This window comes from Balaenoptera physalus (genome assembly GCF_965194825.1).
Source record: "Balaenoptera physalus genome assembly, chromosome: 16".
NCBI classification, from domain to species: Eukaryota; Metazoa; Chordata; class Mammalia; order Artiodactyla; family Balaenopteridae; genus Balaenoptera; species Balaenoptera physalus.
Window position 1 is genome coordinate 45,440,877 of NC_138898.1, and position 13,070 is coordinate 45,453,946.

General features: G+C 47.3%; 1 protein-coding gene across 1 annotated transcript in view; it reads right to left on the reverse strand.

Annotated features, from left to right (window-relative positions):
- Positions 1-2,462, reverse strand: part of PYGB (glycogen phosphorylase B) — a 59,886-nt gene extending 57,424 nt beyond the window's left edge. Inside the window, exon 1 of the mRNA XM_082428595.1 lies at positions 2,096-2,462. Within this exon, the coding sequence (XP_082284721.1) occupies positions 2,096-2,338 (243 nt within the window). The 5' untranslated portion in view covers positions 2,339-2,462. The remainder of the gene's footprint in view (positions 1-2,095) is intronic.
- Positions 2,463-13,070: the final 10,608 nt, after the last annotated feature.

Below are 13,070 nucleotides of genomic sequence, written 5' to 3' on the forward strand. Positions count from 1 at the left end.
TGAGCTTCAACTGTTTCTACTATTACCAAAAATAGAGTGCTTGAGAGTTATGAAACAATAGGTGCAGCACAGCACTATACTATTTTGTGTAATAAAAACAAATGTTTCTACCTGCGCAGAAAAAGAGATGTGGAACACAAGATGTTTGTAGCATTTACAGTGCTACCACTAGGTGGTGAGATTACAGTTAAGTTTTTCCTTTTGGCTTATCTGTGTTTTCTAATTTTTTCTCCAATAATCACAAGGACTTGCATAACTGTTTTAAAGTAAATAAAAATATTAAATAAAAGCACTTTAACTTATTGTTTAGATCGTCAGGCTGCCTAAGTCTGCAGTGCAGTGGTACACATCCTTGAAGCCATTCTTAGGCTGGGGATGTGGCTCTGCAGGATTATTACTGGGAGACCTTCCACTTCCTCTCAGCTCTGATCCTCCTGGGGCTTGTTTCTTGTCCGTTACAAGCAAACATGTAACTTTTGCAGAAAAAGGAGATGATGAGCTTATTTTCAACATGAATTAGCCAGACTGAAGCACTCAAATTCCAAGTTTCCACTTTCAAATGACCTTCCTATCCAGGACAAGCAAACAACCTTCCATTTACAGGCTGTGTGGCTTTAAAGAAGAGAAAGGTTTACACCTATAGCCACATAGCAATCAGCGAGGATCAGCAAACCTGTTTTGTTAGAGGGATTTAATCCTGTTCATGAAAGGTTATTTCCGTAATCCCTGAGCCCATCACTAGCCTTTTCAGGATCTAAATATAGATGAACACTCTAATGGGACCCCACGGTGTTTCGGTGTGTTCTGGTCCAGCTGCAGGGAAATACCCTTGAATGTGCTGTCAGAGATGTACCTTGTCACCTGCTACATGAATAACAATGATATTGCAAATCAGAGCTCTGCCATCAGCAGGGAATTCTGGGGGAGCCACTGCCTGTTGGCCAGTTTCCCTGGCAAAGTCATCCCAAGCCCTTGTTGAAATAACCTGTTTCTGCCATTTGGTGCCACTTCTTTCTTCACTGTCTTGCATACTAAATATGAAGATCCTAGTTGGTATTCTAACAAATCTGTCCTTCTTACCACCTCTCTTTTAGAAAAAAAGCGTGCCCCAGAATAAGTTTGGAAAAGCAACCAATCTCAGACTTAGCAATTATTAAACATTTAACGCCCTACAAAAATACTGTAAATTACTATCAACAAAGCAACTGCCCGGTGCTCAGGTGTACACTGCAAGTCAAATCCTTGCAAATTGGCTTCAGGCCTGCAAGTGTGGCCTTTCCTCACCAGTTTTCACTCTACATTAGTATAGTAGAAAGGATAAAACTCTCCATGGTCAAGAGGAAAAAAACAAAAACAAAAAAACAAACAAACAAAACTGGTAGCAGGGGCCTGGCCAAGCCCATACCCATCAAACTGAAAACTACCAGTTTGGAGAATCATATTTACTGACTTAGAAAGCTGTTGAAAAAGCTACAAATGTTGATGAATGAAACAGAAGAGCCACAAAATTGTATATACAACATGCTTTTTAAAAGTGTGCATATATATTCAAGAACAGGAAAAGATGTAGAAGGACATGCACCTATATTTTAACACAGTTAATAACGGAGGTGATGACCAAATTTTCTCTCGTGTATTTTGTACTTTTCTACCATAAACCTACATGTGTGTAAAATGTAAAAAGAATAAACAATTCCTTAACGTCGGCCAACCTTAAGCTAAGTGAAGCTCTTCAAGGTAGGTGTGAGCTCCTGGAAGGCAGAGCCCATCACTGCGGGCTCCTTCTCCTCAGCAGGCTTCCCAGTGACGCCCCCCATCTCTGCCCGCCCGGACAGCAGGCCGCAACCGCAGGGCTCCAGGCCACCCAGTACGGGAGGTTAGGGTTAGGCGACGCCGTGTGCGGTGATGCCTCACCCGGTGGTCTCTCCTCAACTGGGGAGAGGGGGGGTCGCTCCCCATCTCAGGGGACTCTCTTCACCTTGGGGGGGGTCTCTCCTCACCGGGGGTCCCTCCCCACCCGGAGGGCGGTCTCTCCCCATCTCGGGGGAAGGTCCCTCCTCACCGGGGGTCTCTCCCCACCCCGGTGCCGCCTCACCTTGGGGTCGCGCTCGTAGTAGTGCTGCTGCGTGCGGATCCAGCGGCCCACCAGGTGGTCTCGCACCGTGTGCGCCAGCGCCAGGTAGTAGTCGCGGCGCGTGGCCACGTTGCGGTCCTTGACGAGCGTGAAGTGCAGGTGCCGGTTGAAGCTCTTCCGCACCTCGGCCACGTCGCCCAGCCCCGCCAGCCCGCGCACGCTGATCTGCTTCCGCCTCTCGCCGTCCGTCAGCGGCTTCGCCATCGCGCCGGCAGTCCGAGGAGGACGAGGACGAGGAGGGCAAGATGAGCCGCGGGGACACGCCCGCACGGAGGATGCTGCAGCTTCGCCGGCTGCCAGGCCGCGCCTGCGCACTGCGCTGCGGCGGCGAGGAAGGGAGGTGCTGAGGATGCGCCTGCGCGCTGCGCCGGACCAAATGATGGGCGGGGCCTGAGGAAAGGCGGGGTCGCAGGGTGGGAGGGGCCTCCTGGAGGGGCCGTGCACCTACCCCTGGGTGAAAGAGTATTGCGGAGTTTCTCAACTTGCAGAGCTGAGGATGAGGTCCTGGGCTTGTGGCCCATTCTGCCAGCAACCCTCTTCATGTCCACTCCCTGAGACAGTGTCTCCTCCTGCTCCTCCCCCTCCCTAAAGCTGCTCACCTGGTTCCTACCTGCAGGTCCTCTTCTGGGGCCCTCTTGCTCGCTCTCACCAGCAACCCTCCGGTCTACACCCACTAGCACCACCGCTGCTGTTCCCCAGGGCCGTCTTCGGGTCCCTGGCTTCAGGGCTGCTCCCACTGCTCCTCCCTGATCCTATCTTGGCCTCTGGGGTCTCTGCATCAAGGAGAGTCCTTACAGGTTGGTTTAACATTGAAAAACTGGCAGTATTCACTGAAGCTAAACACCTACTTCTGACCCAGCAATTCTAGTCCAAAGAAAATACCCAACAGAAATGAATGCTTATACCAACCAAAAGGCATGTACAGAAATGCTCGTAATATTCAAATATTCAAAATAGTCCCAAACTGGAAACCACGCAAATGCCCATCAATGCTGGACTGATAAATAAACTGTGGCATATTCCCACAGTTGCATAGTCCCCAGCCGGGAGAATGATCGACCACATCCAATACGCAGACGAACGATGCTGAGTGAGAGTAGGCAGCGCTAAAGAGCACAGACTGAAGGATTCCACTCACGTGAGTTTCTAAGACTGGCCAGTCTCTGGGCCTGCAGACCTAGCATGGTGCTGAGCCTTAGAGGTGGACATAGATGGGGGGAGGGGGTGGGCACGGAGGGGGAGTGGGTGAATCCGTGGCGTCTGGAAAAGCTCTGATTACATGTGGTGTGCAAGCTCATCACTGCACACGTGGCAGCTACCCCATGTGGGGAGCGTCTGTGGGTGTGGTCCTGGGGCAGGGCCCGGTGGGGGGGGTGGGTCACAGGTGCGGCCCAGGGCCTTCCACCATCTTTCTCCACAGCTCATCCTGTTTCCTTGCCCTCCCTCCACACCCAACGGGGCTCCAGATCCTTCTTTAGGCCAAAGCCTTCCTGCTTGCTCCCAGATCCAGTGCCAATAACATCAGGCCTGGTGGGCCTGCCTTCTCTCCCAAGCTCCCAAGGGCTCTCTCAGGAGCCGGTCCTCCAAGAGGAAGTCTGGGTCCTCCAGCCATTTCATTCCCTCTGTATCTAGTCCATCCTTAGCTGCTCTTTTGGGTCCTCTTGCTGGGATTCCTGTGGTAGTTTCCTCATGGGCTCTCCTGCCTCCCAGACACTCCCCAGAACCATCCTACCCAGGCTGCAGACTGCACAGCCCCTCAGCAGAGGGCTGACCCCACCTCAGCTCCTGCAAACCACAACCCCAGCCAGGTAAGCTTGCTAAACCAGTCTCAGGCCCTCCCTAGCAGGTCCTCAGGCTGGGCCTGGGGGACTTGAGGGGACAGGTGAAGGCAGGCACCCAACTGCAGCGGGCAGGCATTCTCATGTGTCCCATCCCAAAGGGACCAGGCAGAAGGGGAAGTGGTCAGAGCTGAGGTCAGTGAGAGAGCTGGGGGTGGGGAGAGAGAAGGAGCCCCCAAACTGTGGAGCCTGTGGGGCTGTGAGGGGCTGCAAAGGACACACAACCAACATCCACAGGCCTCCCTGGTCTGGATCTTGCCCTCTGCAGCCCTCACCCCTGGGGAGTCCCTCACTGGAGGGGCAGATTTGCAGTGAATGTCCTGCAGCCTGGTTTCGAGCTGCATCTCGGGGGGCTGCCTCTGCCCACCCTCAGCCCAGGCTGGCCCACCACCTGTTTTTATATAGTCCTCAAGTTAGGAACGCTGTCTACATTTTTATTTTTTACTTTTTAAAATAAATTTATTTATTTTATTTATTTATTTTTGGCTGTGTTGGGTGTTTGTTGCTGCGTGCGGGCTTTCTCTAGTTGTGGCGAGTAGGGACTACTCTTCGTTGTGGTGCGCGGGCTTCTCATTGTGGTGGCTTCTCTTGTTGCAGAGCAAGGGCTCTAGGCGTGCGGGCTCAGTAGTTGTGGCACGTGGGCTCAGTAGTTGTGGCGCACGGGCTTAGTTGTTCCGTGGCATGTGGGATCTTCCCGGACCAGGGCTCGAACCCGTGTCCCCTGCATTGGCAGGTGGATTCTTAACCACTGTGCCACCAGGGAAGCCCTACATTTTTAAATGATTGAAACAAGTGAAAAGAAGAATAATTCATGATGTACAAAAATTACATGAAATCCAAATTTCAGTGTCTACAAATACAGCTACACTCATTCCTTTCTATTTTCTCTAGGGCTGCTTTCACACATCCATGGCAGAGCTGAGCATCGTGACAGAGACTGTATGGCCTGAATCCGCCCCTTACAGAGGGTGCTGCCCCTGACCTGGAGTGTACGCTCCTGGGGGAGGGCCCCATGTCCCCAGCACTGCCTCACACTCGCAGTACCCCGAATAGAGCAAATCCCCACGGTTCTAGGTGCCGCATGCCAGGCAAGGGTGGACTGAGGTGTGGGAGGTGGCTGGCCTGGGCAGAATTCTTGAAGCCTCTTTAAAATTCACTAGATCGCATTGGGAAAACGCACATTAAAACCCCAGCGGGCAGCAGGACTTACCTGCTACATACAATGGTCAACATGAAAGTGACTGACAGGGACTTCCCTGGTGGTCCAGTGGTAAAGAATCCGCTTTCCAATGCAGGGGACGCAGGTTCGATCCCTGGTCAGGGAAATAAGATAAGATCCCACATGCCACGTGGCAACTAAGCCTGCGCACCACAACTGCTGAGCTCGCACGCCTCAATGAGAGAGCCTGCATGCTGCAAACTACAGAGCCCACACGCTCTGGAACCCATGCGCCACACTAGAGAGAAGCCCGCGCACCGCAAGGAAGAGCCCGCATGCCGCAAGGAGAGATCCCATGTGCCTCAACGGAGATCCCGCATGCCACAACTAAGACCCAACACAGCCAAAAATAAACTAACTAACTAACTAAATAAATAAATAAATGCTCTTTAAAAAAAAAAAAAAAAGCAGCCTTTTAAAAAAATAAAGAAAAAAAGAAAGTGACCAACAGCACAGAGTGGTGGTGAGGCGGCGGAGTGCTGCTCAAGGGAGTGTAACCATTACAGCCATGTTGGAAACAGTGTGGCAATTTCTTATAATAAAATAGTCAATAGTTAAACATACACTTACTATGTGGCCCAGCCATTCTACTTTTAGGTATTCATCCAGGATAAATAAACACCTATGCCCACAAAACAACTTGTGCAAGGATGTTCACAGGAGCCTTATCAGTAATGCTCCAAACTGGAAACAGCCCAGGTGACTATCAACAGGAAAGTGAAGAAACAAAGTAGGATATTGAAATAGTGGAATACTAACTCAACCATAAAAAGGAATGACACCGGTGAATCTCACAAATATTATACCGAGTGGAAGGCCAGACACAAAAGAGCACATATTGTACAATTTCATTGACATGAAGTTCCAGAATTGGCAAAAGTAATGTGTTGTGATGGAATTCAGAACAGTCCCCCAGGGGCCAAGGGTAGGGGGATTGTCTGGGGAGTTTCTGGGGTGACAGAATAGGGATATGGGCTACATGAGTGTATCTGTCACAGTGGTTTGAACTCTATTCTTAAGATCTGTGCATTTTACTATATGAAAATACCTCTATAAAGATATTCTTTAAAAAAAAAAAAAAACTCACTAGGTCAGAAGTAAAAGCTAGAAAGAGCTTAAGTACCAAAAACAGCCTCCATCAAACAGGAAGCCTTTGCAAATCCAAGCCTCTAGGAAGCAACACTGAGTTCCTCCTGAGATTGATTTTGTGCAGAGACATTCCAGCTGAAGCTTTGAGCTGAGTATGAAGAGTCCATCCAAGAGAGAAGTGAAGGAAGTCTTCTTGCCGAAAGCCTATTTGCTTTGCTAACCCTTTAGCCCTGCTGTTTGGTTTGGGTGGAGTCCTACCAGGAACTCCCACTGGGAAAACAAGAGAATATTTGGCTCCACAGGAAATTTGGGGGGCAGAGAGGGAAGGTCAGTGTCCCTGTTCTCCGGATTTTCAATTCTCCTGCTTTCTTTTAGGCAACATTTTGTGACTCAGTAGGCAGTCGAGGACCCCTCCCCATGAGCCCAGCCCCTGCAGTACCCAAGGCTTCATCAGGAAGGAGCAGACCTGACCCTCCGCCTGCCCCAGGGAGGGAATCTTCTCTCAGCCTACAGGCCTGAGGGGAGACAATGAGGAGACTGAAAAAATCTAAGGGTTGCCTTTTCAATTTGTTGATGGTGCCTTTGCTGTGCAGAAGCTTTTTAGTGTTTAGTGTTTATTTTTGCTTTTATGGCCTTTGCTTTTGGAGTCAGATTAAAAAAAAAAAAAGTTATTGCCAAGACTGATGTCAAGGAGTTTCTACCTATGTTTTCTTCTAGGAGTTTTACAGTTTCAGGTCTCACATTCAAGTCTTTAACCCATTTTGAATTAATTTATGTGTATGGTGTAAGATTGTGGTCCAGTTTCTTTCTTTTGTATGTGGTTGTCCAGTTTTTCCAGCACCATTTATTGAAGGGACTGTCCTTTCCCCATTGTATATTCTTGACTGCTTAGTTGTAAATTAATTGACCATATATGCATGGGTTTATTTTTGGGCTTGCTATTCTGGTCCATTGATCTATGTGTCTGTTTTGATTATTATAGCTCTGCAGTATAGTTTGAGAGCAGGGTGCATGATGCCTCCATCTTTGTTCTTCTCTCTCAAGATTGCTTTGGTTTTTCAGGGTCTTTTGTGACTCCACACAAATTTTAGGACTGTTCTATTTCTGTGAAAAATACCATCAGAATTTTGATAGGGATTGCATTGAATCTGTAGATTGCTTTGGGTAGTATGGACATTTTAACAATATTAATTCTTCTGATCCAGAAGCATGAAATATCTTTCCATTTATTTGTGTCTTCTTCAATTTCTTTCATCAATGTCATATAGTTTCCAGTGTACAAGTCTTTCAAAAGCTTCTGCACAGCAAAGGAAACCATCAACAAAATGAAAAGGCAACCTACTGAATGGGAGAAAATATTTGCAAATCACATATCTGATAAGGGGTTAATATTAAAAATACATAAAGAACTCATACAACTCAATAGCAAAGCAAAAACAAAAACAGAAACAAAACAAACAACCTGATTAAAAAATGAGCAGAGAATCTGAATAGACAATTTCCCAAAGAAGACATACAGATGGCCAAGTGCATGAAAAGACAAGTGTTGGCAAGGACGTGAAGAAAAGGGAATCTTGTGCACTGTTGGTGGGAATGTGCAGCCACTATGGAAAACAGTATGGAGATTCCTCAAAAAACTAAAAAGAAGGACTTCCCTGGTGGTCCAGTGGCTAAGCCTCCACGTTCCCAGTACAGGGGGCCCGGGTTCGATCCCTGATCAGGGAACTAGATCCCACATGCCGCAACTAAGAGTTTGCATGCCGCAACCCCCAGCCATATGTGCTGAGCACCTCGAGCCCTGGAAGTTATGTTTGGAGCCATCCCACTGCCTGTGTTCTGTGCCACAAACATGCAGCTCTGGCGCTCTCCTGACCTTCAGAGAGGCCTCTGGAGAGGATGCCTTATAGGGGGATATCTGCTTCTGAGCCACATCGATCTGAGGCAGACACTGAGGTTTACAGGACTGCACTTAAGCTCTTAGACAGAAACCTCTATCCGCCAATAAATAACACAGAAAAGCAAGACATCAGGGACTGTCAAAATGATAGAGGCAGTCAGGCCTAGTTTTTATTTCTCTTGACTCTATAACTATCTTTCTAAATATTCCATGCTTGCACTTCCCTGGTGGTGCAGTGGTTAAGAATCCACCTGCCAATGCAGGGGACACGGGTTTGATCCCCGGTCCAGGAAGATCCCACATGCCGCGGAGCAACTAAGCCCGTGCGCCACAACTACTGAGCCTGCACTCTAGAGCCCATGAGCCACAACTACTGAGCCTGCCTGCCACAACTACTGAAGCCCGAGTGCCTAGAGCCCGTGCTCCACAATAAGAGAAGCCACCACAATGAGAAGCCGTGCACCGCAATGAAGAGTAGTCCCCACTCACTGCAACTAGAGACAGCCCGTGCAGCAATGAAGACCCAATGCAGCCAAAAATAAATAAATTTATATATATATAAAAAAGTATCCCATGCTCATTATGATCGTGATGATTGATTCTTCAGCAGAGAAACCTGCTTTTGATAAATAGCTACATGCAAGGTCTGATGTGATGAAAAATTTCGTCTGGAGACACTCTTAACTTGGGAGGCACACCAGCTTGGGGTTTGGAAGCCTCCAGACCTAGGTCCTAGCGGGACCCTTCAGCTCCTCAGCCACTGACCTTCAGCTCAGACAGTCCCAGCCTCTGGGCTGCGTGACAGAGATGACAGGTACCTGCCCATGGCTGCTGTGATGATGAAATCACTGGCTCCATGCCTGACACCCAGTAAGCTCTCCATCAACACAAGCCATCGTCATTACTGTAGCTCAAAATAGAGAGATGCTACATGTGGTATGCTTATCCCGCCACGAACTCAACATAATTTTCAAGGCGAATCCAAGGACCTTGAGTGTGAAGAGGCCTTGGAGGTGCCCGATTCTGACCTCTCACCCCCAGCAGGGACCCCTTCTCGGGCACCCTTGAATGCTGACGTGAGTGAATGAAGAGCTGTCTTCTTTCAGGACATCTTTCCTCATCAGCAGCTTCCCTGTGAGTCTGAGCTCTGGCCTCTGGAGCCACACAGGCGGGGCCAGGCTCTGACAATCCTTACAGTATTTTTTGGGGGGGAGGGCAGGCAGATTGCAGGATCCTAGTTCCCTGACCAGGGATCAGACCCGCGCCCTAGGCAGTGAAAGCGAGGAGTCCTAACCACTGGACCACCAGGGAATTTCCAACCCTTACAGTATTGAGAACAGCTGTCGGAACCCCACCCACCTAAAGCCTCTTTCCAGGCCTGTGATGTCATGATTTATAGTACGAAATATATGTTTGGTCTTCATCCCTCCTCCTGGCTCACAGCTCCCCGAACCCTTGGGATTTCCTAAGAATAAGAGCAATGGGAGCATCTTTTGTTGCATTTGGTCTTTTGTCCTCAGTCCTATTAGCCCTTTCAATCACACTTGAATTTGCATTAATGAGATGATTTTTGGAAAGCCTCTAGGTAACCACAGGGTGAGGGCTGGTTGCCAGGGGAACCAACCAAGTGATTAGAGGGCTCAGAGATTCCGCCTTTCCTAGGCCCAACCTCTGGGGTGGGGACAGGGGCTGGAGATCAATGACTTCATCAATCAAACCTACGTAATGAGGCCTCCATAAAAACCCGCAGAGTACAGTGTTCGGAGAGCTCCCAAGGTGGTGAGGTGTCGGGAGGGTGGTGCGCCCGGGGAGTGTGGGAGCTCTGCACCCTCCCCGATGCCTTCCCCTCATGTCTCTTCCGCCTGCCTGTTGGTTTGTATCCTTTGTGATAAACTGGCAATAAGAACTAAACTGTTTTCCTAAATTCTGTGAGCCTCTCTAGCAAACTGCAGAATCTCAGGAGTGGGTCATAGGAACCTCTGATTTACAGCTGGTTGATCAGAAGCCCAGCTGACTAGCTGGACTTGAGAAGGGCCTCAGAAGGGCGGGCAGTCTTGCAGGACTGAGCCCTTAACCTGTGGGGTCTGACGCCGCCTCCAGGTAGATGGTGTCAGAACGGAGTTGAATGCTGCGCACACAGCTGGTGTCTGAGAATTGCCTGGTGGGAAAAGCCCCATACGTCTGGTCTCAGGGTGAAGCACTGAGAGCCTAGTGAGGGGTGAGTGGAGAAGTAGAAGGAGAAAACAGAGTCTCCTCTACAAGAATGAACACTCCTCACATTTCATGGTCTCCAAACAAGTCATTTAAAACAACTTTACCACAAATTGCACACCCAAGTGTGGCTTTTCACAGTTCTTACCTTGGGAGACTCTGTATCTATATTACTGACCTGTGATGATTCTGCACCCTTCTGAAAGTTCCCTTTGGGAATTGCCTCATGATCTTATTGCCATCCTTGATTTTATCCAAAACTGGTATTATCCCAGTTCGAATATCATATTTGCCTTCCAATGATTCTATTGTTCTAAAAATCATATCCACCCCGAAACAATGATTTGCTGTGCCTGAGAGTATTCAAAAGCATGTGTGGGGGGTTCTTAAAGTAATGTAAAAGCTAAAACTGTATTTTAAAAAAGCTGTTTTGTTAACTTTTAAAACTGTCTCATTGGGGAAGCCTTTCTAACTATGACACAAACCCCAGAATGCATCAAATAAGATAAATTATATCAAACTGTAGTAAATTAGATACATTTAGGAAATTCTCTTGTGGTCCAATGGTTAGGACTTGGCGCTTTCACTGCCGGGGCCTGGGTTGAAGCCCTGGTTGGGGAACTAAGATCCCACAAGCCTCACAGCATGGCCAAAAAAAAACCCAAACAAACAATTAGATATATTTAAATACATTAAAATAGTAAAATTGTGTATTGAAAAAATACTGTAAAGTCAAAAAGTAATAATAAAATGGGGGAAAATGTGCAACACATTCTACCACAATAGCCAATTTCCTTAACATATAAAAATCTCTTAAAATCAGTAAGAAAATGACCATAATCTTACAGAATAATTGGCAATGGACATGAACAGATGTTTCACAGAAAAGGAAATACTCAGACACACACACACAAGATGAATTAGATCAGTGCCTAGTAAAACTATCAGTTCTCATTTTTTACCTGACAGAATGGCAGAGCAAACAGCTTGGCCATGGCTGTGTTGATGAGGGCTTGGGAAGCAGGCACCAGAGCTGCCAGTGGAGTTGTAGGGAAATCTGGCAAAGCAGCCACAATTTAAAATGTTCTTGCCCTGAAGAGCAAAGCAAACCATCAACAAAACAAAGAGACAGCCTACTGAAGGGGAGGAAATATTTACAAATCATATATCTGAAAAGGGGCTAATATCCAAATTACATAACAAACTCATATAACTCAATAGCAAAAAACAAAACAATCTGTTTAAAAATGGGCAGAGGATCTGAATAGACATTTTCCCAAAGAAGACATACAGATGGCCAACAGGTACATGAAAAGATGCACAGCATCACTAATCATTAGGGAAATGCAAATCAAAACCACGAGATATCATCTCATGCTTGTCAGAATGGCTATTATCAAAAAGACAAGAGAGAAGTGTTGGCAAGGAGGTGGAGAAAAGGGAACCTTTGTGCACTGTTGGTGGGAATATAAATTGCAGCAGCCACTGTGGAAAACAATATGGAGTTTCCTTAAAAAATAGAAAATAGAACTACCATATGATCTAGCAATCCTACTTCTGGAAATATAGCCAAAGGAAATGGAATCACTAATTAGAAAAGATACATGCACCCCAATGTTCATAGCAGCATTATTTACAGTAGCCAAGATATGGAAGCAACCTAAGTGTCCATTGCTGGATGAATGGATGAAAAAATGTGAAATATTATTCAGCCACAAAAAAAGAATGAAATCTTGCCATTTGCGACAATGTGGATAGACCTAGAGGGCAGTATGCTAAGTGAAATAAGTAAGACAGAGAAAGACAGATACTATGTGATCACACATGCGGAATCTAGAAAACGGAAGTCACAGAAACAGAGATCAGACTGGTGGTTTCCAGAGGTAAGGCATGGGGGGGGGGGTGAAATAGATCAAAAGGTACAGACTTCCAGTTATAAAATAAAAGCCCTGGGGATGTAACGTACAGCATGGTGGCCATAGTTAATAATATTGTACTGTACATTTGAAAGTTGCTAAGAGAGTAGATATCACAAGAAAAAACATTCTGTAACTATGTGACAGATGTTAACTAGACTCACAACATATACAAATGTGGAATCATGTTGTACACCTAAACTGATACAATGTTATATGTCAGTTGTACCTCAATTAAGAAAAGAACAGTTCAAGACATGATGTCGTGTCTTGCCTGGGGAATCCGTTCCCGTTCTGCATGAGGTGGCATAACAGCAGCAGGCAAACCCTTGGGGGTATTTCAAGTGAAGTCCTTCCCGAAACTCCTCCAGGGGTCTCACAACTCTGTCTTCTGGAAAAGTGTCGCTTCTTAAAAGGACTTTGCTCCCACCAGGGCCCCGATCTTCACAGGTGCTTGTCACCTCGAGCGGTTCCCTAGATCAGCAAGGCTTCCCCTTCAACCACTCCATTTATATCACTCTTAAGACTCGTCCACCTCCTCCAGGAGGGCAGGGAAAATAGACCCCAACTCCACACAACACCCTCTCACAACTGGACCCCAGAAGTCAGGGCAGGGTCTCCCAGTGGGACGCCTCAGTGAGTCACCTAAGACACAGAGCTCCCGGCACATTTTCTATTTTCTCAAGATACTTAAACCCGTGAAGACAAAGGGGAAGTACGTTGAACTATTCTGAGTATCGAGAGGGTACATTACATATTAGGGAGT